This window comes from Amia ocellicauda, chromosome 22 (assembly GCF_036373705.1).
Source record: "Amia ocellicauda isolate fAmiCal2 chromosome 22, fAmiCal2.hap1, whole genome shotgun sequence".
Lineage (NCBI taxonomy): Eukaryota > Metazoa > Chordata > Actinopteri > Amiiformes > Amiidae > Amia > Amia ocellicauda.
Genome location: NC_089871.1, coordinates 3,500,167 through 3,527,889, shown reverse-complemented (window position 1 = coordinate 3,527,889; position 27,723 = coordinate 3,500,167). Strand labels below are relative to the sequence as shown.

Sequence of the window (27,723 nt, the reverse complement as noted above, 5' to 3'; positions counted from 1 at the left end):
TAAGCATGGAGCATTTTTTATTTTTTTTGCACTGTATACAGTCATTTTGCACAGGCTGCAGGATTTATTTATTTTCCCCCATTCTTTGCGAACTGTGCTCTAAATAGGTCAGGGAGTGGAGGGTGGCTCACAGTCCCTCGGTCAGAGCCGCCTTCACTCCAGGCCTCTCTGACAGCCCCGCTCCCGTGTGGACGCTCTCCAGCACTTAACCAGCGCCGCGAGCGCGGAGAGCGAGGAAATGAAAGAGGAGGCACGCTTCCTGACGGGCTGGAGGAATCCGTGCACCATCAGCAGCACTGGTGTAGACTCGAGCAGTTCAATAAACACGGTCGGAGGGGTGGGGGTCCTCAGGCCAGCAGCTTTTTGGGTACCTGTGCCTGTTTTTGTTTTTAATTCATTTTCATGGCCAGCTTTGTACTGGACATCAGCAGCTGAATAAACACGTACAAACTGAATTTTTGTTAAATTCAAATTCAACGTTTTAATGGATATCATCTTGATGCTTTTGAGCAGAACCTCAATAATTTGATTCTGATGTATGACAGGTGAGCATGGCTGTTATCCACTGGTCCTGTATGATGTGGAGCATTGCCCGTCTTCGATGGCCTTGACAGCAGTTTTAAATTTGCCTTGATAAGGCTGTAATATTACTGAAAACAGGAAACCGCTCTTATTTTCATAAGGCATAATTAGGTGTTCATTCATCAGACGTTTCAGAAGTTAAAATGAAAATAAAATGTGCACCTGAAGCTTTCTTCAGAGGCTGGAGGTAATTGCTTAATGGTTTAAACAGAAAAATCTTTGGAAGAGAGGGATGGTTGTGTGGATGAGGCAGATTGTTTTCTGTGTCGACGCCATAGCTTTTAGGTGGATTTGATTAATCGGAATTTAAATAATAAAAGGTATAGGCTTAAAACATAAGGTGAAAAAAATCCTTTGACTTGGTTTGTAAAGCTCAGTAGGGTCTTCGATCTGGATCATCAATCTTATTTTCCTAAGAAAACTGTGTTCACACTTCATGTAGATTGGCAATACCTTCACAAGAGCTAACTATTATACAATATGGTACTGCTGTTTTCCAATTTACTGCCCTATAATTTGAGACGACTACGTTTTTCTTTTCTTTTTTTGAGTTTCTTGTGCATGTCTCTAGATAATGAGCTACAGCAACAAATCCAGGAGATCTGAAACTATGAATTATGCCTTTGAGGGAGTGTGCCTTGTTGAAGATTATTTCAAGGTCATCTTAGTCAATCTGCAGTTTCATCACTTTTGGTTGGCTTGCTGTCCGTGTGATCTGTACTATATTCTATTTACCAGTTTATTTATTTAACATACAATTCAGAGCCTTATACCTTTTTTGTTCTGGTTTCACACCCCAAAGTACTTTAACCTTTAAAAGAAATTTCCAATGACAAAGTGGCAGAAAACAGGCAATCTGTCACTTTTAATGTATTAGTTATGGCAAATTGACCACAGTGTGGCAGGCTGACGGCTTTTCTGTTTTAATTGATTGATATACACCATGATTTATAAGTGATAGCGAAATAAGAATCTTACATTGCCGCTCAGTTTTTCTTTTATTATTATTTTTATAGCTGTTGAGTAAAATCCGCTGGGTGTAATCAATCACAAAGCTCTGTGTGAGCCGTGAAAGTTTGGTGTCTGTTCATTTTGTAATTTCTTTAAAAAATGGCCGACCAGCCCCTCTGTAAAAGGGGAATGCTGGTACATGGCTCCGGTTTGACCTCAGCCAAGAGACAGTTGTTCCTATTTTATTAGAATTTGATGTGGTGGAGGTCACAGTACGTTCGGCCCATTCCTACAGCTAGCTTGTTGGTGTGTATGCAGAGACTGGAGGCAAACAAACTTCCACGTTCTTCAGTCATGCTTAACCCTTTCCCCACCGACGTAGGAGAATATATTTGCCCAGGCATTGCCATACAAGACGTTTATGCCTTAAAACCAGATTATCAGATTTTGCTTTTTAAAATGGAAACTAATTCTTCAAAATAAGATTGGTGTTTCAAGGACCTTTTTTGGTTAAATATATATATAAACTTGAAGGCCCTTGAAAAAATGTAGTGAATATATGAAAATGTACTTTGAGCTGTCAGAGTACGAAGTCAGAGGGAAAAGTTATGGTCCTTAATCCATGTCGCAGATTACCTTGGTGCATTTGTTAACATAATATACAGAAGGGTTGGGCGCTGACTGCCCTGGCCTTGGTGTTGCCTGTGGCCACATCACGGCGACCTTTTAAATCGTGGTTTATACTTTAAGACACTGCCCAAGTCACTGCCGAGATTCAGTCAAGGCTTTTAACAATCCTCTTGGCCAGTCTCCAGCTCTGAAGTGGCGGCCGGTTTGAGTCAGAGCTGATAGCGACCATCAGGCCTTGACTATGGGGGGGTCCCTTTGTGTAATCCTCCGGTGTCGCTCTTAAAGAACTGCCCCTTAAAATCAGTTGCTCGAAGGTACCAATTTGCAAGGTTATAATTTAGTAACGTAACTGGCAGTATCTTGCAATCTTTTCAAACCATATTCATTCAGATTGTGATCTTTTTCTTTCTCAAATGTTTCAATACGTTTTAAACAACAAAATCTTACACTATACACTATTGAGACACATTTTGCTGTATAGTGTGCTTCCTATAGGATGAGCACAGATTTCAGACTTTCTAGAAGGTGTTTCTGTAGAATAAAATATATAGTATATCCTGCACGAGAACAGGAAGGCATCACGGCTGCATTTTTTTTTTTTTTGTACTTCTTCATAATAATAAAGAAGTGTGATTTCAGTGCCCAGCTTGCTATCAGTATGTATGTCATGGCTAGGCATTTCACGGTGTAAAAAAAACATACTGTAATTAAATGATCACCAGATGATTTGGAGAATGCACTGTCGCCTGCCAACTGATATCAGGCTGAACTGCCAAATAAAATCTTTCAAAGCACAATTCAGCAGGGGGTTTATTGGTACATGTTGCTCTTTTCACTACCGTGCTCGCCATATGTGTTCGGCAGCATGGACAATACGCTCAGCAGCGGCTGTGCCGAGAGCGCTGCGGCCCGGCATGGTGGCCTCGCGGTGTGTCTGGGCTTTTATCGGAGGGCTTGTGAAATACGAGGACGGTGCTGACGATTATGGAGAGGGGTTTAGTGTTGGGTGGACCCTAGCATGGACGAGATCCGTGTTGTTGAAAGGAGAGACCTATCTTCAATTTTAACCCACATTACGAGGCTTAATCTATGCATGAATTCATTAATTCATTCATTCACTCTTTGATCCTTTGGGGAAAACTTGCATTCAAATGCTGTGATTTAAATTAAACAACAAGCACATAAACAATCAATACTCCGAAATTCACCTGCCAAAATGGATACATCTTCTAATCTACTGATCAGCTGGGTTTGTGTTTTTTTGGAGCACAACGTGTCAGTCTGATCGTGTGGCTGAAATATGGTGTGAAGGCGGGCCGTCTGTGGCCAGTACTCCCTGAATGCAAGCTGCTGCAGTAATTTCTCCTCACACACTGCACAGTAAATGGTCCTTGTTGATACTCGGCTGTTAAGCACACTCCTTACCTATTTTCTGAGGGAGTTATTAAAAGCTCCTGTACACTCCAGCAAAACACTTTTTAAATGAAACCTGTTGAATGCAGTACAGTAGGGCATATCTTTGTTATTGCATCTGGCTGTGGCTCTGTTTATATCAGGTTCAGGGTCAATACACAGATCCTTGTGTGAGAGCTGTTGTAAAGAGACATGTTCTGGTGTCCTATACTGGTGCAGACACCGTGGGATTGGAAGGAGGGCACTGTGGGGTAAATATCTCTGTTACCAAAATAAAACCACATTTTCTAGATAACATCAATTAAATTATGATGCAAGCATGAATAACAGTACCCTAACTACATAACTGTGGCAACAAATGGTTTGTCCTTTCTCCATTACCAGTGCAGGTAATGAAGTCATATAAAAAATCTCCAGGCAGTTTTGAAGACTAGTTGCCCCCTTAAATTCCTAATGCAGACTTTGTGTGGAAACATGGTTCCTCACTGTGTATCAGTGCAGCTTTGTTTGGCAGTATCTGATGATTGCTGGAGCTGCTTCAAAGCTCCTCTTTCTCTTGAATATGTTCAAAAGTAATGTGACTTTATATATAAAAAAAAAAAAAAAACATCAACAAAGGAGAACTTTCCCTTTAACTGCCAGAAGAGAGGAAATAAAGTCCTGGAAAATAACAGCGCTCTGCAGCTTCACAGTTTATTCGATGAACCCAGGATGGAAAGTATTTGAACCTTGACCTCAGAATTCTTGCACATGTCCTGAAATTCCAGAAAGAGTTTGAGCTTTGAAGCTCAAGTACAAAAATGAATCCCAAAACAAATCTACTTCAAGTCAGTGTAGTTCATAGGCCTTAAAAATGAATGAAAAAATAAATGCAGTAGTTTCTCTTCTACCTAAGTTTAATATGCTTTAGAAGTTGCGTATTCTCTTTTCAACTTCTTTGATTGTTCTGTGCAATGCTTGCAATGCTGGATATGAAGAGATTGCTCGACACGATGCATTCCTCTGTGGAGGCATTATCTGTACCTGAGAGAGGGATGACAGTTAATCACTGGCACTCATGAACAAAGCTTGGGCTCCTGTTGAGGCTTTGGAACCAGGATATCCTGACTCTAAATCCCCACAATGACCTTCACCTCTGACCTGCCCTTGCTTCTGATAAAAACACACACATGTACACACAATCAACAACTGGTAATCTTTTCATCTTTATTAATTCAAAAAATAAATAAATCTGTTGGCTTTTCTTACCCCCCCAATAAGTTTTGGTGTAAAATTAAATATTCATACCTTTTCAACAATGTGTTTCTGTAGGGTTCGGATTATATGCAAGTTGTGTGTTTTGGAACCAGGTTTTTTTTCATAGCTTATATAAAATACACTTCCCATTGTTATAAGCAGCACTATCTATACTTATTATTCTATGCATATACTCATTCCTCTTCACAATAGTGAATGTGGATATAAAACAAATCCATATTAGTAACGGAAAACTATTTTATTGTGACAGCTTTTGTTTAGCTGTGTTCATGCACTGAATAGCACGGCACAGTTAATAAAACAGGTGCTGTGTGCAATAAAGGTAATCTTGCGATTCTGTCTTTTCCTGCAGCCGTTATGGGTGTTCTGTTATGTAGTGTGTAATTGGCAGACTGAAGGTTGTGTATTATGGGATGCTCTTATGCTCTGCTGGCTTGTTCTTGTGCTACATCTGTATCCCAGATGACGTCCTAGCATTTCAGAAAGAGAGGAGAAAATTTATAAATCGCAGATCCTTTCGTTTAGTCCCAGTTGCTACTGGAATGTGCTGCTCCAAATCTCCATGCTCCCTTTAAAGCCTTGAAGATGAGCCAGAGAAAGCGGGCGGGAGGAGAGCGCCCTCTCCTGGAGGGGAGGGTAAGGCCCCCTGGTGTAGATGTCGAGGGGGCGGGCTGTCTTACGGGGGGTATGGCAGCAGTATGCGTCTTGAGATGAGCAGGTTTCTTTCGAGGGGAAATGCCTTTTTTCTGCTCCTCCTTTGCTGTGAGGTGAGGTTTTGAAAAGTAAGGTGCAAGCAGTTAAATTGCTTACCATCAGTGCAATTATATCAGACAATGTTTACATTCCTTCACGTCTCAACCCAGTGCTGCTTTTCCCCATCTCAACAAATTGACAGAATTGAGATGGCCCAGCTGAGAATTGTTTTAACATTATTACACAGTGGAATAGGCTTCCTTTATGATGATGATGATGATGATGATGATGATGATGTATTGATATGTGAAGTGGGTCTATAAGTTATATAACTGATTATGCATGCAGGGTCTCCAATAGCCCTGTATCCGCGGTGTAAACAGTGTGCATTTGCCATTTAGAATTGGAAATGAACCCATGCAGTGTGTTTAGGTTTTATAGAAACCTCAGCTGATGCACGAACACACATTTAGCACCGAATGTCAGGCCAGTTAATATATTACACCGGTCAGCCTGTACCTTGACGGTGAACTGTTAGTGGGTACATTCTCCACTTCCTGCCTCGTCTCCTGTGGAGGAGCAAAAGTCCTGTATCCTGTGATTGATTCAGCCAATAAAACAAACTGCAAATTCAATCCTAACAAGAGAAATTGTGGGGCAATTTCACATGTACTATTCTCTTGTCACAGTGTTTCGCTTGGTTAAATTCGGTTATGAACGCTGAGCTTTTGTCTAGTTTTGATTTTCTGATGACATAAAGAGGTGCGCTGCCAGGCCATTTGTTAAACATTTCTTATCACTGTTTCCAAGGGAAATATTCTGTTTTAATTTTCTCATGCTGACAAAAAGAAAAGTGTTATTGGCTTTTTCACACTCTTTCAGATACTTTCTGAATACACGGTATCTTTTTCTCTTCTTGGATTTTCATTGTGATTTCTAATTTATTTTTTAATGTACCACGCTTCTATTAAAAAAGAAAAAAACGAAAAAAAAAAAAAAAACTGACAATCTATCGAGAGAGCGTTCCTGCATTTTAATTACTGGAGGTCTAATGACTGTATAACAAGTTCTCACTGTTATCTTCCCCGTTTCGAAATTGTTATTGCATTAAGATAAAAAGCCATGCACACGTTCACGAGGTAGCAGCAACATCAATACATTTGCATTACTTAAAAATGTATTTATTTATGTATTCATTTATTTATTTGAGGTTAGCTTTTGTAACTCATAAATTACAGGTAGACGGACAATAGAGGTCTTAACCAAAAGGGGGGGAAATGTTTAATAATAAGAAAAGAGAGAACGTTGGGGCAGGGCTCATGTTTATTATCATTTGAGGTGACCTTGGCCTTCAATTCTTGATGTTGTTTAGAGGGGGTGGTCCAGGCACAGCTGTAATAATACCTATTCATTAAAGCACCAAACCGTAGTGGGGTTAACCATTTTTATTTTTTATTTTCACAATAACAGATGCGTAAATTGAAGCTGGGACCTGGGCTGTGAACATGGCTACAATGTATTCATTCTCTTCTTGTCATTCGCCTGGATAATTCTAATGTTGTCATGGTAATTTGGAGCGGGGAGACTGTGGGTCACTTTCCAAACAGAGACCTTGCTCACAGAGGCCGAATCCTTGTGAAGGCCCGATAACGCGCCGTGTGTAGCCTTCAGCAGAATGATAAATTACCTGCTTATCTGGCTCAGCCCAGAGCGGCGCGGAGTACAGCGCGGGACTGAAAGAGTCGGAAAGAGACATTCTGCACTCGCCAGCGATTCTGGAATTTCACCAAGAAGAGAGGGAGCGAGCGGGGGGGGAGATATATATGTGCACCTTTAGTTCTTTATAGGTGCCAGGATGTATGTGAAAATAAATCATGATGTGAAATTGTTACCATCTCTTCTATGTGTTTCAGCTCCCTGCGGTTGTGTCTTGAGATGTGTGCTGATAGGGAAATGCATCTGACACATGTACGGAAAATGCATCTCTGCTCATTAGGATTTAGATAAAGATAATTTAATTAAATGCTGTGTATCTATCTTCATCATTTTAATGAAATGGTAGGTGTGTGTACAAATATAAAAACATACACGCACACAAATCCAAGGCTTTGGTCCCTTAGGTTAGTTTGACTAGTCTTTGTAATGGCCGCCTGTTATACCATATCACAAAGAGAACACATTTTGGTCACGGGTCACAGGGTGGCTCCCGGTACAGTCGGAGCAGGACTGTGTGTCAGCGAGAGAGCATGTTGATTGAAGCTGGAATTGACTCCAGTTTTTACAGCAGCGCTCAGAGAGAAATGATGCACGCCCTTTGACCCCTATCTCCTGTAAGGAATTTAAAAAAACAATGTATTAAAAGTAATCAGGAGAGAGATAACCGTTCCCCATTCTTTGGAGATGCTTGGGCTTAGACATACTGCTGTAGCACTAACCCAGAGAACTATACCTCCTCGCTCCCCTCATGCATTTTCTGAAAGCCATTAGCTGTCTAATCTGAGTGCTTTAAGCGCTTTGCCATCCAGTTAAACAACACAAGAGGTGCCCTAAGGCAAGCCTTTCTTCCCCCCTCTTCTCTTCCACTTCTGCCTGTCAATAGGCATTAAGGCACAGCACAGACCTGATCGCTCCTAGCTGATGGGATTGTTGGATCCCATGCAGCTCTCATTAAAGCCTTCTGTGTTACAGGGGTTCCAATATATTTCGCCTCCAGGCTGAGTGTATTTATAATCAGTGCGGTTCTGGCAGATTGTCACCAGCCGTCAGGTGAGTGCTGATAGAAGCTGGGGGGAGACGGCTGACCTTCCAGGGCATCCAGGTGAGCCCTGTGTCGCAAAGGCTCTTTTTGTGCATCTGCTCTCATCACTTCCAGACCCACACTGGAGCCTACCTACCTGCCTGCCTGCTTCCCTGCCTGCCAGCCAGCCAGCCTTTGCTAGGGGGACTCTTGCTGTGTGCCCTTACCCTTGTCTACCATTACCTCATAACTAGCTCATCTGCAATTCAGATACACTTGCTCCAAAATAAATAATACTAAAGTACAAAATCTGAAATAACATTAATAATAACTTGCAAAGCAATGCTCTGTCACCGTAAGACAGCCTATATTACAAAAGCTGTCCACTGTGTAGTTTTATTAGAGCATCACTTATTCTCCTTTCTACTGTAAACTAGTGCAGACCATTTAAAGACGGGCTTTGTAACCCAGGGGCAGGGGCGTCGGATGTAGCCAGATCTACTTTCTATTTTCTAGGTCTTTGGTTGGGAAGTACCCGTCTTTCAATTAGACAGAATCGAGACTTTGTAATGAATAGATCATGAGGTGACATCTCCCTTCCTTGACTATAAAGGAGCTGCTAAACTCGACAGAAAGATCACCAGGTGTATTTTTGTACACAGGGAACGTTCTGCTGACCTGTGTGCTGAAACACAATATTTATCACTTCTCGATGCTGGGTGCTTCACCACTCTCATCAGAAATTGGGGCGTACTAAATATACTGCTCAGGTACACCTGACAGTCACTAATGGACTGATGTCATATCCTTTTTTTTTTTTTTTTTATTCTGTGCTGATGCACGCTAATCCTGTGTTTCCTTTCTGCACGTGTAATCTCTTTCTGGAAACGAGTTCACCCGGAGATCTCAGGCCTCAGTCCTACTGCACAAACCCAGTCAGGGTGGCAGAGGCGTCCAATTCGGTCCTCACCTCTTCCTGCCTCTTATCATTTCCGTCTGTCGTGTCATTCATAACGAGTCCCCCTTTTTCCCAGGCACTTCCTGCTGACTGTACCGGGTCTGAGTCTTCGAGGCCGGGCCCGAGGCTCTGGGGAAGAGTTCAGGTTGACACTTTGACTGTTTTTTCACACAAGGATCATGGCTGCAGTAGCAGGGGAAGTTTTTCTAGTGTCTCAGCTGTGTTCATTAATTGGGCACTGCTCTGCAGAAAGGGATAACTCCTCAGCTTGAGCTACACTCCCCCTCTCCCACTTTGAAGACTTCTGAACTAGCACTTACTGTAAATTGGAATATTATTTTTTTTTCTTCCCCCTTCCTCCCATTTGTAATTCTTTGGCATTTCTTCTTTCTTTCTCCTTTTCTTTCCTTTCTCTGTCTTTTTTTCTTGCTTTCCCATGCATAAGCGACAAAAAAAAGAGAAGTTTTGAATTGAAAAGCGGTGAATGCAGACCTTTCTTATTCATGTGACAATTCTCTGTGGCGAGGGCACCTGTCCTTTACTGATGGAGCCATGAAAGGCCCGAGCCACAGCTTCTATTCTCCAGCAGTCAGTCTGGCGGACGGAGTTCAGATCCTTTAGATATTGGTGTCTCTGTGTTGTGTGCAGCCGCAGAGCTGCACAATGGCGCACAATGGAGTTTCTAACAGTGCACCTAGAGAGCGCCCGCTTGCTGTTCCATACAAAGGGAGCAAATCTGAGGGAAAGATGTGAGAGTATTTCTTATTTATAAAGCAGGAAAATTAATAATGACAGCTCTAGTTTTGGATCGGTCCTGGATGGGAGGTTGTACACTTTCTCTTAGTGGGTGAGAGGCAGGGGCCGTTTAAGTGATGATCTCTCAGTCCTACTGGAGATTAGGAGGGAGTAGAAAATTAAGTGATCTGTGTGCTGTTTAGAGAGAAAAGATTACATTTGGTGTCATATTTGTGGTTCTACAGGGAACTCCATAGAAAACTCTATTATAATTCATTAATGTCCATAATTTAATTGGAATGTGCTTTAAACTGCATTCCTGTTATGAAGAGAGCTTCATAACAATAAGCCTTTTAATCAGATGGCATTTTCAGTTTGTGAACATTAAAAGAAAAACAAGTCAAACATACAATGTTGAGTACTTTCTGTGAATGACTGTGGTTTACACTTATGAAAACATAAGATGGCCTCATCTTAAAGTAACATCTCATTTTGAAAAGGAACAATCAGTTAAAATTGTACTGATCACAAAGAGCTTCCATATACTAGGAAACTTCCAGGTCTGAGCAGACAAATATTATGCTTTTTTCAATGTGGACATGAAAAGGCAATTATTCTCCAAATTGGCAAAACAAAAAACAAAGCAAAAAGAAACTCTCATTCATTATTCAAAACTGGGACACCTGTGCACTTACAAAGTGTCGATGCTGCAGGTTTACTTTGCAGATCGTTTGTGTTTTCGCAGATGTGGTTTATTTTACAATTGCCTCGTAATGCTGTATTAATCTTGAAACATTTTGACTGGCCACTCCCGTGCAAGTGAGCCAGCTGTGATGCAGGCAGGCCGGTGGGATGCAAGGCCTGTTTGGCTTGTAAATGCTCCCTGGCGATGGGCTAATTCTGGCTCCTGCTGCGCGGCGGCTCCCGGCGGCTCCCGGAGGCCCCTGCGCTTGTTAGGTTGCCATGGAGGAAAGCTCAGACAATGCGCCCACACCTCCCGAAGCAGAGAGCATGTTTTCAATTTCCACACGCAGCCATACAGGCCGAAATTAGCTGTGAGGAAAAGGAAAGTTAAATAAACACAAAATGTTAATTGCATAAGCTTTTCAGGGACTACCCGGCATTGCTGTTGCAACATCTGAGAAGGAGAGAAATGGAAAAAGGAATAGTGTGTGTGTGTGTGTGGGGGGTACTCCTTAAAACTTCTCCTGAAAGTACAGCTCTCCTCATCAAACTTTATCCCTCGCTGTCATTTTTTTTATTATTATATAAATGTGCTCCCAACACAATCTGGAATAATTCACCTCACATCTCCAGTGGCTTTTTTTTTTTCTTTCTTTTCTTTCTTTTCTTCATACATTACAATTCTACCTTTGTATTCACGCTTCAAATAAACCTCTTTTGTTCTGCTTTATAACACTAAGAAACCAGCATCACTCAAGTATATTAACTGTAGCCTATTACTGTCGCGCAGAAACGTTCCCTGAGCCGTAGTAAAGACTCCCCAGACAAAACTCCCTGTCATGTTAATCCAAGCTTTAATAAATAGGAGGATATATAACTGTATTCAAATTGCGCCCTGTATTTCTGCATACAAAAAAGGGCGAGCTATCAAAAAACGACACAGATGACAGCATTTTACATTAAAGAAAAGTATTAGATTGGCTAGCTTTCATTCCTATTGTGGGGAAAAATGTCATATTATTGAATCTACCATTAAAAGAGCTTAAATGCCTAATCTAAATAAAGAACTACAGGGGGTAGGGTTGGCAGCAGCTGTAATTGAAATGAATACCTTTTGATACCAGACCCTAATGCATTTTATCTATATCATACATCTATAGCTAATAGGATATACATCAAACCTGCCAGGAATGGAAGATAGAGATTTCGTTTATTAAATTTCAGGTATTTCGCTTCAGACTTGATATCCTCTTTTGAAATAAGACTCATCAAATCATGCAATCACTCTTCTCCTCCCTGGGCAATGACAGATTCAATATATTTTTTTAAATATTAAAAGGTTTACACAGATCTTTTAAAATTAGAAACTTATTTGCTATATTGTATGAAATCCGGAGAATAGTTTCCAAAAGATGTTCTCAATTCTGTCTAAAGGAACTTTTGGTTTCCAGTCTATAATGAGGTGTATTGAAGGCTAGCTTTTAGCTGTTTCTTGGCTGCCCTTTTTTCAAATGCTGCAAAAGAAAACTGAAAGATTATTGCTTTTTTTTTTTCTTCATTATATTGAAAATTGCATTGCACTCTGGAGAAACTGCTTTTGTTCTTAGGCTTATGGTACAGTACTTTTTCAGTCAGTCATTGATGGAAGCAGAAGAAAGTAAATTAGGTTAACACAGCAATTCATTGGTTGTCTTCAACTTCCGCTGAAACTGTGAAACTTCTTTGCTCTCCTTGGATTCAATCCGCCACTAGTCTAAAGAGAAACAACCTTTCTGGTAATTTCTTGTACACACTAGCTTGCCTGTTGCTTTAGCAGAAATGAATACTGACAGTTTTAAATTTATTTTTAATTTAAAGCAGTTGTGGGTTTGCCAATGTCAGAACGATCTTATTTACATACCAATTAGTGGATTTAATAACTGCATTTTCTCCTGATTAATATAATTACTATATATGTAGTAGAGAGAGGGGGTGAGAGGGAATAAAAAACAAGCAGGAGGCTGAGGGAGAGAGATGTCTTGATAAAAAGAACATTGCTTTGGCAGAAAAGGCTTCAATTTAAGTAAATCTTCCAAGTTAAACTGTTACCTTGAGGGTGTAGGGATTTCTTACCTCTCCAATTACTATTTCAGCTGAAAAACAAAATGTTTCCCTGTCTCAGCTTTCATACACGGGAGGGACAGCTCTTACACAGTGCTTGCTTGGAGGCATAATCTATCCTGATAGAAACAGAAGCTGTGCTGCCGAAGTACCATAAAGGAATGTGCAGGGATGTAAACGCCTAATAAATATAATGGTATTATAACTTGTAGCCGTATAGGACTGGAAGTGAAACCGCTTAAATGAATTGCAAGGCAGTTTGTTCAGTACAAAAAGCATCCTGCAGTTTGGATAGATATGCACCGTCCTACGCACACTGACCACTAAAAACTAGGTTCATTTTGTTGAAGTTTTTTGCTGATGTCTAGATTTCAGCTTTTATATTTTATAATCCGAATTCCTCTTGCTCTATGCCTAATACTGAAATTTGTCATTTAATGTTATGTGTTTGCTCCACAGATGGCTTTTTGTCCACACTTGTTTAAATCTGTAGTAACCATCGCCATGCTGGGCTGCCTCATATTGTGACAAAAAGCCCTACTAGAATATGCATCGACTCTGTACTTGGATAGCAGTCTCTTTTTTCTGATACCGTGGCCCGCATGAATATTTATGTGAAAAGCAATGGCCAGCTTTAGAAATAGTCTACCAGCTTGAAGATTTTTTTATTTATTATTTTTAAGCCGCTTTTGTTGCCGTTATCATTTCAAGAAAAACTTACCGACCATTGTAATTCAGTATGAGCTTACCTCGTAAATACATTATTCGGCAGCCCGACGAACCGCCGTTTTGAGAGAGTAATCGCCTGTACAGAGTGTTGACAGGGAGAAGCAACGGTATCTATTGTAAAAGAAAAATCCCAGGTGGGAAGCTCTTTGGCTGCTCCTCAGACAGGGAACACGTTGCTGTCTCATCCTGTTGCCTCGCTGGCGGGCAAGCAAAAAAATCTTAACAAATTAGGAGGGGAAAAAACAAAACGCAAACTTTGTTTTTGTTTGTGTTCTGCTAATGTGCTCCTTTATTCCCTCTTTCTGGTGGAAGTGTCAGTTAAGTGGTTCTTGTAATGCGGCCTGCTCAACTTGTCATGCTTCAATTGACTCGCTGTATTCATGGACCATGGTGGCAGCTTATGGGCTCATCTCGCTCAAGTGTCACTTGCGAAGGGGTTTTGCCGAAGCAACACCGCCGAGAGAGGATGGGGATGAAGCTGGGGGGGGGTTGGAAAGGGTGAGATGAGCTCTCCATTTCCACCAGCCTATTATACAGAAGAAAAGTCAATTTCAGAATCCAAATCAGTGTCCGTCTATCATCCTTGGCGCGGTGACCGAGGAGATATCCTTGAGAGGCTGAGTGGTTCAGCGTGTCTGGAAATGGTTTGGGCGTCTCTAAATAAACATGAGGAAATCATAGCCAGCTTATAAAACAATTCGCTGCCATACAAGCTTGCTCACCGGCTTGAAGTGCAATTCTGTATCACCTTGGGGCTGATTGCAGATACTGCTCGTTTGATGAGCAGTTAGCAGAAAACAAAACAAACTTGAGTGTCGTGGGTTGAATGGGTTGTCTGATACAGCCATTCAACCCACGGCACTCCAGTTTGTATTTTAAGCCAAGGATGCTTACCCTGCAGGGCATACGGGCTCCTCCAGGCCAGGTCTTCAGTCACCTGTGGAATTTGAACAAGGGGGATCTTTGCCCCGAACCACAATGTCAATCGGTGATCGAAGTTAGTTTGGTCGGGAAAGTGTTAAATCTCAGTCCTGTTATAAAATCTTTCTCGGTGTGAAAGATGAGTTTCACACGGAGAGCCTGTTTTTGTGTGTGTACCATTTGAGAAATGCCTGCTCCTGAGCAATATGGAAATGTATAAATCAGATAGCAGCACTATTCATCTCCTCGCTGAGAGATGGGTTTGTTGTCTGCAGTGTCACTGCCCCGTTTAGTGGAGCTACTGTTAAAAATGGAAAGCTCTGTTTACCAGGGTAAGTAACTGCCAGGGAGGCTGTCTCTCAGTATCTTTTTTTTGTTGTTTGTTTTTTGGAAAGGAGAGCGCAACAATAAGCCCCAATCCTGGCCAGATTGCTGCCGCTGTGCCTTTGACAGCCACAGAGAACTTGAACTGCAGAGAGTTTTCAGAAGGACCCCTTTCACTGGGATGGTAACGGAAACTAGGTGTCAAGATGTCTTTCCAGGGTGCTAATCAAGATTAGGCTAAAGTTGACTTTTTACCAGTACCCCCTCCCCCCCCATTCTGCAGGAAAATTAACGAAGGCATTTATCCGTATTTGTTCCCATTCAGCCATTCAGTCTTTTTTTAACAAACCCTTTCACAGGGTGTATAAGGGTGAAATGCTATACCTGGCTGCTGTCCACAGGCACTGAATGCACATGCCCTGAGCTTTGGGTCCATGTGAGCAGCTCCCACCCCCCTGTCAGCGTGGCCTTTTCTCGCAGGCAGGCCCCGGTGTGGGACTCTCTGGCTGAGGCTGCTGTTAATTAAAGCCACAGGTGCCACAAGTCACCTGCACCAAGCAGGGCCTGTAGAAGTGACATTAATAAAGCTTCTGGAACCACAGACTCCCAGAGGCCTCCTCTTGCAAAAAAAAATAAAATATTTTTCTCTACCTTCTCCCCCCTTTTCCTTGTGCATAAATCATGTATTACGATTTTAGGCCCTAGAAGGCAGGATGCAGAGTCCTGTGCGGGGGAGTGCAGTGGGGTAATGTGTTATCATACTAGAGCAGTCTTTCCACTGAATAGCTCTGCCCCGGCGAGACTGAGAATACAAATTAGCAGCTTGAAAGGAGCCGAGGCATTCCTGCCTTCCCTGTTACAACAGAAGTGACCAGCTCTCGACCCCTGAAAAAAGGTTGTGAGCTGCGGCTTTACAAAGTGTCAGCTACTTACTTATTCTCTCTTTTTATTTCCATTAGTAAGCTGTATGCCTGCAGGCTAGGTAACTGTAGGAGGAAGGGGGGGAAGCAAAACTGCAGGGATTTGGTTAACACAAAACGGAACAACCGGAGGCTGTCTGTGGTAACTTGTATCTGGACTGCTGAGCAAAAAGACAGGGAAGGTGGACTTTGTAAATTATGGATGGGGGGTGGGGCTGGGGGGTTGGCAGTGAATTCTTTCCTCCCTTTTTGGGTAAAATGAGAATTCTGAGCACCTGAATCTCAGTGTAAGTTTCCTGGAGTTCAGAGATTTTCTCTAAATCGCACAGCTGTGTCACACGGTGACTTAAAGTACATTCCCTTCAAAGAAAATCAGGAGTGGATAGTTACAATATATAATCATAATATGAATAACAATAACAGCAACAATAATGCACACTTACGTAGTCATTTTAATTGTAAAAGGTTTGCAGACCACTTTTTGAAGGCAGCAGGGTCTATTGGCTCCACATCTGCTCCGAACCTGGAGCTGCATGTTCTCCTTCTCCTCTCTGACCTTTCACCTCCCCCAGCTCTTTACCCGGGGCATATGTAGGCTGGCGGGACACAGCACTGCCAGTCTCTGTCCGCTCTGTACCAAACAAGAACCCGTGGGAAATGAGGCTGTGTTGTTTCCTGGAGTGCCTCCGTATCTGGCTTTAAGTACACCTTCATCAGGCGCCACGCTGGCAGCTCCTCTCCCCGGCGCTCCTGCCAGTTACCTTCGACGAGCTCTGTGTTCATCAGCGCGGCCGCTGGTACCCAGGTGTCTATTTTCACTTGGCTCTTTTTGTTACTATGAATAATAAGATGTTTTGATTCTTAAGCCAGAATTTCCTTCCGGGGAGGTCATCAGAGGTGATTGTTTTTAAGATATCTCTCTCATTGCATTTTCCTCCCTTTTTTTTTTTTTTTGTACTCTGCAATTAAAATATCTTTCAGGGAGAGAAGTGTAGTAAGAGCGCCAGTGTGCAGCCTTGTTAAAATCAGATGATAAAAACAAATGAAGCATAAAAGCGGTAGATTTGTGGAATGAGCGAAGATGGATAACGTTATCAGTCATTATATTCCTCTGGTTGTGTTTTATACTAAATACCTTTTTTTTATAATATATATATATATATATATATATATATATATATATATAATTTAATAAAACTTACAAAGCTGAAATAGTGGAACTTTTGTGATAGTCCTTGAATAAATGTGTGTGGCAATTAAATTTTATTATAATGAGCTGTTGTTTTTTTGTAAAGATTAGGCGGTTAACTCTTCAGAGAATTCAACCGATTTTTTTTTTTTCTCTCTCTCTCTCTCTCTCTCCCCCTCCCTCCCCAGTGCTTTGCTCTCATAGTCAGTCGCTCGGTGACTCAATATTGTGAACATATGAGGAGTTTTCTCTGCCTTGCGTTCCGTTTGAAGTTCTCTCAGTGCTGACCTGCCTGTGATGTTTGTTTATTTCCCTCTCTGTTTATGCACTGTTGTTGTTTTTGCCCTGTAGCCTTCTCTTGAAGTGGCGTGGCCCCCAGGCCTTTTTTTACACTTCTTGTAAATAATCAGGTGATCGATTATGAGAGATTCTGTTGTGTCAGCTGTGCAGAAGCAAAAGATAAATCATTAGTTTTGATTTTTGGGGGGCCTTGAATGCCTTTGCCCATTGTGCCTTTGGTGTAGTTTGTTAAAGACGCTGGGTTAATAGCTATTCATTTATACGTACAAATCGGCTCTTTATTCACACCATGGCCTTTTATGCGCTACTCATGAAATTTGTTTTGATTGTAGGATATTTTGATTGACATCCGGTGGAAATCAAATCTGAGAATAGCAGCACAGAATTTGTTACTCGTTCTACTTTACCTCCAAAAATAAAGGGCAGTTCTCTGAAGCTGCTGCATACATTCAGATAACATTATCTGTCAGACTGAAACTATGTACAAGACAAATGTGGGTTAATATAACTGAAAGAGAAATAGATCAGCCCATATCATTACGTGATATTTACCTTCTTAAAATCCTGCCGTAGCCTACTCCATCCCTAGTTTATCTTCCAGCATTGGCTGGACGAATAGGGGTGCCTAGCTCAAGAATTAAAACCCAAGACTCTCTAGTCACCAATCCATAACTACCACTCTACTCCATTCTGACCCCTGATGGTAATGATCAATGAAATGCAAAAAGGTTATCAGCCATGCTGTCAAACTGTTTCTGCCAAACAGAGGGAGACGTGTTCATAACTCTTTCCTGTCAAAATGTTGAGCATTTGCACACACGGCTGGAATTGTGTTCAGGTTTTTTTTCAACCCAAAAGAAGAGTATTAGATGTACCGATGCTGTTTCTTGTATATTTATTGTGAAGACTGTAAGTTAAATTCCTAAATATGAAATTCTGTAAATATGACATCCTATACAGGGCTGAGAAACTACTTTTGATGCCTTTACTTGTGTAACGAATGTAAATAATCTGAAAATGCAGTTAATCTAAACTCCTGTCTTGATGCATTAGTGGAGCTCTTAAATCTCACGTATGATTATTGCTTTGAAAATGCTAGAAGTCAACCCACTTATTGATGTTCAGTTTGCTTTAGTCCTAACATAAATAATTCAAAAATGGATGACTTAAACTTGTGAGCTTGTGTTTTCGATTTTTATTTTTATTTTATTTTACGGTAGCATAAAGGTTTTCCAAGGAGCCAAATTTAACATCATAAAAGCCGACAGAATCGAGATAAGCTTTGTCTCTCAGGGGTCCAGGTGAATTTAAACAAGTGTACGATTGCTTCTTCTCAGAGTTTCTCAAGGTAAACACAATCTACCTGCATCTCCGGCTGTGTTTCCAACAGCTTGTATTCCCACATGTCCTTAGGTAATACATTTTGCTGTTAATAAAAAATCTGCTCGAGAGCTCCAATTATATTTTCAACCTAAATAAAACATGCTGTCAGCTAACTTCCCACGACTACAGGAAAAGAAATTGGCAAGGAATTTGTCATCCGCAAGTGCAGTCTCATTTAATTGAGAGACTGCCAAACCCCAAAGAGTAATTGTTAGCTAAACACCTACATGCATAACTAGATTTATATATTTATATATGTTTTTATTTAATGAAGACAAGGTTTCATATGGCTTAATTTTATTTATAAATTACATCTTTAACAGTGTGGGGAAACCTCTTTTCCATAATTGACAGGGTTGGTGAAATGTCTAGGACAGCAGCGGCGGTTAGAAGTCAGTCAGACACTCAAATGTTTGCTGCTTCAGATTTCTTTTCTTCTTCTTTACACCAAAAACAGAAGCAATTCAAAAATGCACCTCCCAGGGTGCTCCTGCTGTATGTCTTTTTTTCTTTCTCCTCTCTCTTCATTTGCCACTTTGAGACGGGCCTGCTCTGCCCTCTATTCTGTGTTCCCAGTGACAAGACTCTTAATAAAAAGCCTACTGTAAAAGGCTGTAAAGAGCCACCACAGCACAAAGAGGGGAAAATACAGCCGGCACTAATAAGAAACGTAAATCTCAGTTCTGTGCTCCGGAGAGTGCGGTTTGAGGTTCACAAACTACATTTAAAAGCAGTTTTATGACAGAGCTGGCAAGAACTAGTTGGTATATGCTTGTAATAAAACACACATTATTACTGCATTAGTCATTCTGTACGTTGTACGCCGCGCATTAAGCTAGAACAGTAGCAAGCGCTGTAAAAGCTGAGGTTGCTGGCCTAGTTGAAGGTAACCGTGTGCAATGTCAGTGTGCTTTAACCCACTGCGGGTCTGACACCTCGCTGCTGACGCGGGCAGGGCTGGACACTGCCACAGCCATTGATTTTTCAAGTTGTTTGCTGGGACTCCCGTGACTTGCTCCTGACTATTAATTAATCCTCCGGCTTGTCTTAACACTTTGGGAAATGGCCTGGGTGGCCTGTGTGTAGTGCGAGCGCCGTCTCTCAACATGGATCGGTCTCTGTGGATCTGGACACAGCGTTACCCTGGTCCACTTTGACTACAGCACAGAGACACAAAAGCTAACAAGTAAAGGTCAAGTAAATATGAAATGCAGAAATAGAACCACACTATATGCATGTGCAATGTCTTTCACCCCCTCCTCTCCCTGCTCTGTGTACAGTGTATTTGAATACACTAAGGCTTTGACCTCATTCAGTGCTAATGCTTCTTCTTGACTGCTGTGGCCCTGACCGATAGAGAAATCTTGAGGGTTTGTTAATTTCTAGCTCCTGTCCTCTTCTCTTGGTCCCCACCATCCACAGTAATAGCACCTATGAGCCTGAAACACCCTTTCCAAAGCCAATCCACACCGTTTCAACACTACATAGGTTTTTGCTCTGTTTATGCGGTAAAAGAGATGCTTTATTCTCTGAAGAGGGCGGAGAAAGAGGGAGGTTAGATAATCATTTTTTCCAATGTAATCCAATCCACTTTTGTAAGGAATGTCTCTTGAAGAGGTCCTTATCCTGAAATCAGGTGGTGGAATGGGAGAATGTTCCTGATATTGATACCCAGTTAAAGAGTAAGGGTGTATTTAGCGCAGAATGGATTATTATAAGCTATTTAGCATAAATGATAATATCTCTATATATATTTAACTGTATTACAGTAGATTTTTAAACAAAGCTCAACTCAGTGTTCTTGTTGGTTTCAATCTGTGTGTTTTTTGGGAAGAGCGCTCCACTCAATTACAAAATGTATGTGCAGGTGAATGTCTTCTTTTGTCTGAAGTTAACTGATAGCACAGGGAATGCAACAATAGTACAAAGAGAGCTTGTCTTCATTGTGTGATTCAAGGTGCTCTGTGCTCTACAGTACCCACACTTTCCCAGGCCCTTCCCTGCACAGATCCGTTTCTCCGCTGGTATCGGAACACCCGAGAGACCTCACAGCCACCTTGCACAGACAGACCACCAGACGACCAACTGCATTATTTGGCACATTTGCAGCACTTACCCAAGAAAACCGTACGATCGTTTTGGGCACCGGTCTGCAGCTGAATCATTGTATTCTTTCCGAGGAAAGTGACCGGATCTGGACTCGTAAGAGTGCAGCGGCACTGCCTTTGCCTTTTAGAAAGGGCATTTGCCTTCCCTAGCCGGTGCCTGTGAGATGAATGGATCCAGGATGCTGTGTGCAGGCGGCAGGGAGGGGGAGTGGGCCGATGGCATTGTTTATTGAGACAGACAGTTACATACGAGCCAGGCTCTGCTCCTGTCGGTTCCCATTGCCCACTGGCTGGGCTCCACCGGTGTGCAAAACCTTTAGAACAGAGACAGCAGCCATTCCCCAGGAGCCTCCCCCACACTCCCAGTGGACGCCGGATATTTGCCACGATGTGGACCAGGGCTGGTGAACCGGTTACCTAGCGACAGTAACCGAGGAACAGGGATTCGCAAAACAGCCCAGGCTAGTTTCAGATAGCGACATTTAAATACCTTTCCAAATTGCCCTTCAGCCATTCTCTCTCTCTCTCTCTTTCTCGCCATCTAATTTTCTTTTCTTTTTGCATCCAACCAAAGCAAAATTAACATCTTGAAATTTGCGAAGATAGCGTTCCATGCTAATTTTGCCAAGACCTATTTTCTAAGAGCCTTCAACATTATTTCTTGATATCTGCAGTGATGTTTAGCATTTAGTTTCTGTCTTCATCTCAGAGACGGTCAAATTGAGCCTTATTGAGCATGATCCTTCGCTTATGAATATCATTACCGCTAATGGTAATACCAATCCTCACAGAAGTAATACATTTAACTTTTGAAGAATGTAATGAAAGGTTTTCTTCCAGTTTATTTGTAATAAAGCAGTCAAACCAACCCAAAGAAAAACTAAATGAAACATGCACCAGGAAAATAATCTGTTAGTAGGTGTAAGGTTATTATATCACAGTAGAAGCAGAGCTCCATGACAATTTTACCGTTCCTGGGTGTTCATGTTCACAGCAGTTTGCTTGTACAGGGACGGTTCCACTCTGACCACTACTCAGAGAGGCCTCAAAGCTTCGTGAACCGTGTGCTGATAGGGTTGTAACACACTGGGGTGTTCTGGGAGCTCAGATCGTGTCTGAGCAGAGTCCTCAATGACCCGTCACTGGAAAGTGTGGTGTGCGCTGGTTGGATTTAAGCACAGTTTGTAGATGTATGTATTTACTTATCTATGTCATGACAGTACCGAATGAGGGAATCATCTTCATTATTGATTATTTCTGTTCAGATGATTATTTCACCAGGACTTTTGGTCTATTACATTGTATACCCTGCCTGTAACCTTGCTTTTTCAATATGTATGGCTAAACAAGTTTACTTCCTTTGATGCTTTTTTGATGAGCGCATTTGTCTCAAGAATGTTTTCATCTTGTGTCTTACAGGTAGAAGATGCCATGCTTATGTTCGATAAAACTACTAACAGGCATAGAGGTAAGTCGTTCATGTATTTTTTGTTCATATTTAACTAAGCTTGTTCTTCGTGGTTTTCTCATAAAAGACTCCCCTTGTAATCTACATGCTGCTTGGCATGTGGTAAATGTCATAGTTTTTCATTAGATTTGAGTTGTGTTTACCTTGTTGGCAAGGTCAGACCCAGTTCAGGTTAATAAATTCCATGTTTTCCATTTTCCCACAGCAGTCAGTTTCTTGGCTGTTTCTAGGTCTTAGGTCTTATGTGGTATCCTGACTCATTCTGCCCCAGGGGGCTGCACTTCAGGATGTTGTTGTTGTCCTTTCTGTCAGGGCTCGAGTGAGACTCTCAAAGGCACTATATAGATGCAGGCAGTGTAGTCACTGTGCTACGATGGCTTATTGTACACTGAGACTTTGTCCAGTATTGCATGGCTAGTAAAGGTGGACAAAAGCAGGGTGAGTTCCTAGACTATCAGTCAGAAGGGGCGGGGGGGGGGGGGGGGTTGAGGCTGAAATTCGTATTGCTTTTCTGGTCAAATTCAGATAGCATCTGGCAAGATATTTTCTCTTTTATTCTAAACGGTTACAGAGCAGAGGGTGCTGTGCAGTCCGATAACAGCACAGATAAAGCCCCGGAGAGGTGGCGTCCTTATCTCTCCGTTATCTGCTCTTTATCAGGGTTTGGGGCAGCTTTGCATTCTTCGCAGAGGACTTTCCAAAGACAGCCCTGTGTCTGTCTGCTCACAATCTTCCTACAGTGCTACAGGTCTGACCGTACACAGCTCTCAAATCCTAAAATAAAGACACCATGTTAACATTTTCACCTGTCTTTTAATAGCTACTTTGACATAAAGGCGGGCACAGTATAGTATGGTGCCGTCAGGGGGACGGAGTCCACTGTGTGAGGAAGTGGACAGTTAGGACCAGTTTAGCAGGCAGAGGGCAAACCCGTCTTCACACAGGGTTTCTTTCAAACCGGTCTCTTTTTACTGGGCTTAACACTTAGCTATTTCTGCCCGCTCCGTTTTCAGCCTTTCAGGTTCTAGGAAAATCCAATTTTTAACTGGCTGGATTACTCCCAAAAAATGAAATTACATAACAAAAGAACTCCCCTGTTTCACTCACCCTCCTAACCAACGTGCTTTTGCTCTTCACTGGCCTGTAACGAGGGCCCAGACCTCTTCTCTCCCACAGTCAGAATCTGAGTCTGTTTCTATATCAATTCACAATATCCTTTAAAAATGTGAGTTTTACTTTACTCATAGAAGACCTTTAACTTTTTTTTTTTTATTGTGGTTCTAGAGGCCCGTGCAGTCAGTCTTGTCAGAGAACAGTTTGTAAGAACATGTTTGTGACACTGTTCGTGACTTTCAGTTGTTTCTGTTTGCCAAATATGGTGCGGATCCCGCTGCGAAGTACTTTGATAGCTCGAGCCGATTGTGTTTCTGTATTGTAAATATCCTCAGAGGGCACAGTGTCCGTATCTATGGGAACAGTGTTCACATTTCTGTGAAACTAAAATCTCTCGAAACCGAGAAGCTTCTGAAAGAGGTTTGGTCAGAGTGACTGACGGCGCCGAGTTCTGCACTTCTTTCTGTTCTCATAATTGTGCTTTCTCTTAGTGTTTGTTAATGCTTTCTTTGTGTCTGCCATTGCTTGCAATCGCTCAGTGATGGGTCTCTCACAACAATTAAAAGTACAATTGATAAACTGATACCACTGAATACAAGGACAAATGAATATAAGTTAATTTTATTTATATTATACTATGTTAGTCCATATTGGAAAATAGTGAAAGCCATTACATATTATAAAGCTAGAACCCTTATTTTGTGTAAATAGGAGTGTGTTGTATTGCTGGTCACAGATGTTTTTATTGTATTCGATATTATTATTATTATGATCATAGTGGGGTTATTTTATATTTAGTTTTTCCCTCATTGTTTTCTTTTTTCTTTTGCTTTTACACTTGCTGTTAAACACAGCCCTTAGGGTCATAATAGCGTGCCAGTGATTGTGTCGGCCTCCTATGAGTTTACTGGCACGCAAGCTGTGCATTGTGTGGAGATGACACGTACTGTGGCAAAAGGAGCTGGGTCTTTATAGTCTTAAAGCGTTGCTGGTGTTAAGGAAAACAATTGAATCCCATTCCTTTTACTGGCCAGTTAGCTCCGCAGACTGGTAAAAACCACAGTCAGGGGTTTTATTATTGCTTCCTTTTTTATTATTTTTCATTATTTATGACTATTTCACACAGGTGAGCACAATGAAATGACAGTGCTGTGCAGAAGCCAGACAGTTTATATAATCCACTGTAGTCTGTATAGCTGCTCTTCACAGTAATTTGGAGTATTCAGCGATGTCCTTCAAGCTGCACCCTCGAGGTGACAGATGAAATGACTGCTAAAAGACATTTTCTTTATCCTCTCTCCTTCTGACGGAGAACACTCAGTACATTGGAATTCTGCACAAAGACGACACCGCACACCATCTCCTTGGCATTTAAACGAATAAAATAAGGATGATTGTGTTTGAAATTGAGCTCTTCGAACCTATCAGTCCCCGTGCCCTCGTGCATTGTAGAATAAAACCATGTCTTACTGAGCCAATCACCAAGCTGGGCTTCACGCAAGAGGGGCCCATTGTTCTCGATACAGGCACTCAGAACGCCCCACACCCTCGCCGGACCTGGGCTTTCATGACCCTTTCATTTCGGCATTAAAACGTCAGGTGGCTTTCTCTCTCCAGCTCAGGGGGCCGTGCTGTGGGAAAATGATGGCCTAGCCCTTAGGTGAAGCCTGCTGTGGTGTGTGATTGGGATGTGACCCTCTATTTGCTGGCGTCTTGTTTAAACCTTTAGCTACGACTTTGTGAAGTTCCCGTCAGGGCAGTGGTAAAGCTACCCATTTAAGATACCAACAAATGAAAACCTAGAAACTGATATATGGCAGCTCTGAATCAAAAATACACATTAAACATAAACGCAAACAGCAGTATAGCCCTAGTGCTTTGAATTCTTTTAACATTACTGTCATCACCATTATTTACACTTTAATAAATGAAACCATATACAAACTCATTCAGTGTGTTTTTAATTTGCAAAGCAAAGCTGGGAAAAAAGACTACTATTGCAAAGGTGGGCTAAATTACTATAAATATGTTTCTAATTGACGCAAATATCAGTTACAGCTTTTGGACTAATTCCATCTGCTGCCTGATGATTATAGTGCATAGCAAGGAGAGCTTTCTCATTTAGCTTCTTTCTTATTTTTTTTCATTTTCTTTTTTTGGGGAAACCTTTCTTTTGATTCAAGTAATTGTGGAGAAACATGGTGCTCAATAGGAACAGGCAACGCAGGTGTCGGTAAGAGAGGAATTCTTGGCATTGTGTTCGAACAGCGCACAAAACAAGGTTTTGTGTGTCGCCCGTTTTTTTTACATAAAATAGGATGAATTTGTGCTGGAAAGAGAAACAGAAGGCTGCATTGTGTGGTTGTAATCTGCTTACCTGGATCGACAGCAGAAGGACGATTTCGCAGCTCCCGTCATTGGTGAGGGCTGTGTCAATGTCACCCTGTTCCTCTACCTGTCCAGAACGATGGATTGTGCAGCCGCTGAGCACCGTGGAAATAAACAAACGCAACATTTCCATCCCTGTGAAGGGCGGCATTGGCAAGTGTGTACAGGGTAGAGCGCAGTCTAGATCTGTGACTGTTATTGTGTGTGAATTGGTAACAGCGCAGTGTGTAGATTAGTTTTTCATTGTTGTTGTTGCTGTTGTCGGATGCAGTACAGTACAGTGTGTGCTCGGGGGGACGGTGCAGTGAGTACACTGCCACATCGTTTCCCTGTGCCAGGCTCTCTCACAAACAGTGCCCAGAGCCAACCCGCCTTAGCTGTAGCTGAGCAGGAGTCAGTATTACAATGCTGTAGACCGCAGGCATGAGGTTTCATCTTTATAGGTCAATTTTAGGGCGTTCATGCTTTGTACATCATATAAGACCCATTTCAATACAGCTGTACACATGCAGTATGGATACATAGAATGATGTATTTATTCATCAATAGGGACCATCTTTTGTGTGCAGAAGGAAAAGTTACTCATTTATTTATATAGAACTTTTCCTCAATCACTATCCAGCTGTTTACCTGATTCTCACGTCAGCTTCATTAATTAAAGCTTTAATTTAGAGCATTACAAAGACTTTACTGTTTGAAGCTGTGCTCTTTAAGGTATCTGAAGCATGTTATGGCTCCTATACTCTGCTTATGAAGTGAGTCAGTTTTCCACTCAGATTCGTTAATTACAATTACATCTATCTAGTTGTGCCACAGTGTGTCAGCTGGAAGGTGATTACAGTTGCAGACAGAGGAGTGGGGCTGCACTGTGTGAAAGTTTCTCAACACTTTCATTTGGATCTGCTTGGAAGGCGCTCGCTTTAGACCTTAGTGTGGTTCAAGCCTGGCTTCTAGTAATTAGGTATCACTTCAAAGGAAGCTTCTTGGCACAAGTATGCTTTATAAAGTTCTTAAAATATCTTGTAATTACTACTTTGGTGCTTGCAGATTGTTCATTACATGTAAATTGTTGAAATGTGTAGTGTTTTTTTCCTTCCCCTCTGTTTTTCTTTTAAAAGGGAAAAAAGAGGCCTGTTATCTCACTGTAATTAAACTTGTAAAGGTAGGGGAAGGTAAATGGAGGATTTCAAGAAAATAAAACCCAGATAAAAAATAAATGATGAGAAGATTGCTTAGCGGTTGGATTTTACTTCTTGACCTGTAGGAGAAACTCACAGAGCTCACAATGCACAGCACACTTATCCATGGGTACCAAATGGATGTCACTAGTTCAGGTCACCAGGTTTGGGTCTTCTCTCACCAGTGGCGATTTTAAATATTTTCTGCCCAATCTGTACAGACTGGCTTACAAGGGAGTCACAAGTTATCATTATTGTGAGCTTGCAGACTGAATTATACCCCTCCGCCAACCGCCACTCAAATTTTCATCACATTCGTTTGGTAGCTGATATTTAAATGTACTCCAGACCAGTCTTTCAATAAGGAGGAATGCCGACGCGGCCAGATTCCCGAGCTCTGGTGTCACAGTTAATAGGTTCAATGTCGAGGAAGAGGTTCTGTGGGAAGCGTGTATTGACACCGTAATCTCATGACCAGTGTTTACACAGAAAGAAATTATTCTCCCCCATGGTGTGCATTCGTCTCTGCCGTGCCGCGTGCACTACTGTGTCACAACTGCCTTGTATGACAAAACGGTAATAATTTCCTTGAAAACACTGTGGAAACATTCATCTGACAAGATCCCTGAGCAAATGTAATTAGATATACCTTAACCTTTCCTGGCACCGTTTAAAAGGGTATTGCTACTGTCTGCATTAGCTTTTTAATATCCTCTTTGGTGTGTGTTTTTTTTGTGCTTGATATTAGCATTTTCAGGAATGCCATTTAAATATCATACTTAATCAGATGCGTTTTTGCCCCCTGCTTAACTGCAGCCTTTTTTTTTCCGGACTTAACGATGACAGAGAGAAGGAGGTGTTCAGTCACTCCCGAGTGCTCTGCTGCTGTAACTACACTGACAACGTGGAGGCCTGCGTTTTCATTTCGTATTACCCTCCGCAGTACACCGTGACGGTCCAGC

At 41.7% G+C, this 27,723-nt stretch overlaps 1 protein-coding gene across 13 annotated transcripts in view; it reads left to right on the top strand.

Moving 5' to 3' along the window:
• The window catches only part of msi2b (musashi RNA-binding protein 2b), a 222,844-nt gene that overhangs the window by 93,361 nt on the left and 101,760 nt on the right, over positions 1-27,723 (top strand). For all 13 annotated transcript variants that reach the window (XM_066695941.1, XM_066695939.1, XM_066695938.1 and 10 more), the window contains one exon: positions 22,034-22,082. In XM_066695941.1, the coding sequence (XP_066552038.1) occupies positions 22,034-22,082 (49 nt within the window). The remainder of the gene's footprint in view (positions 1-22,033; positions 22,083-27,723) is intronic.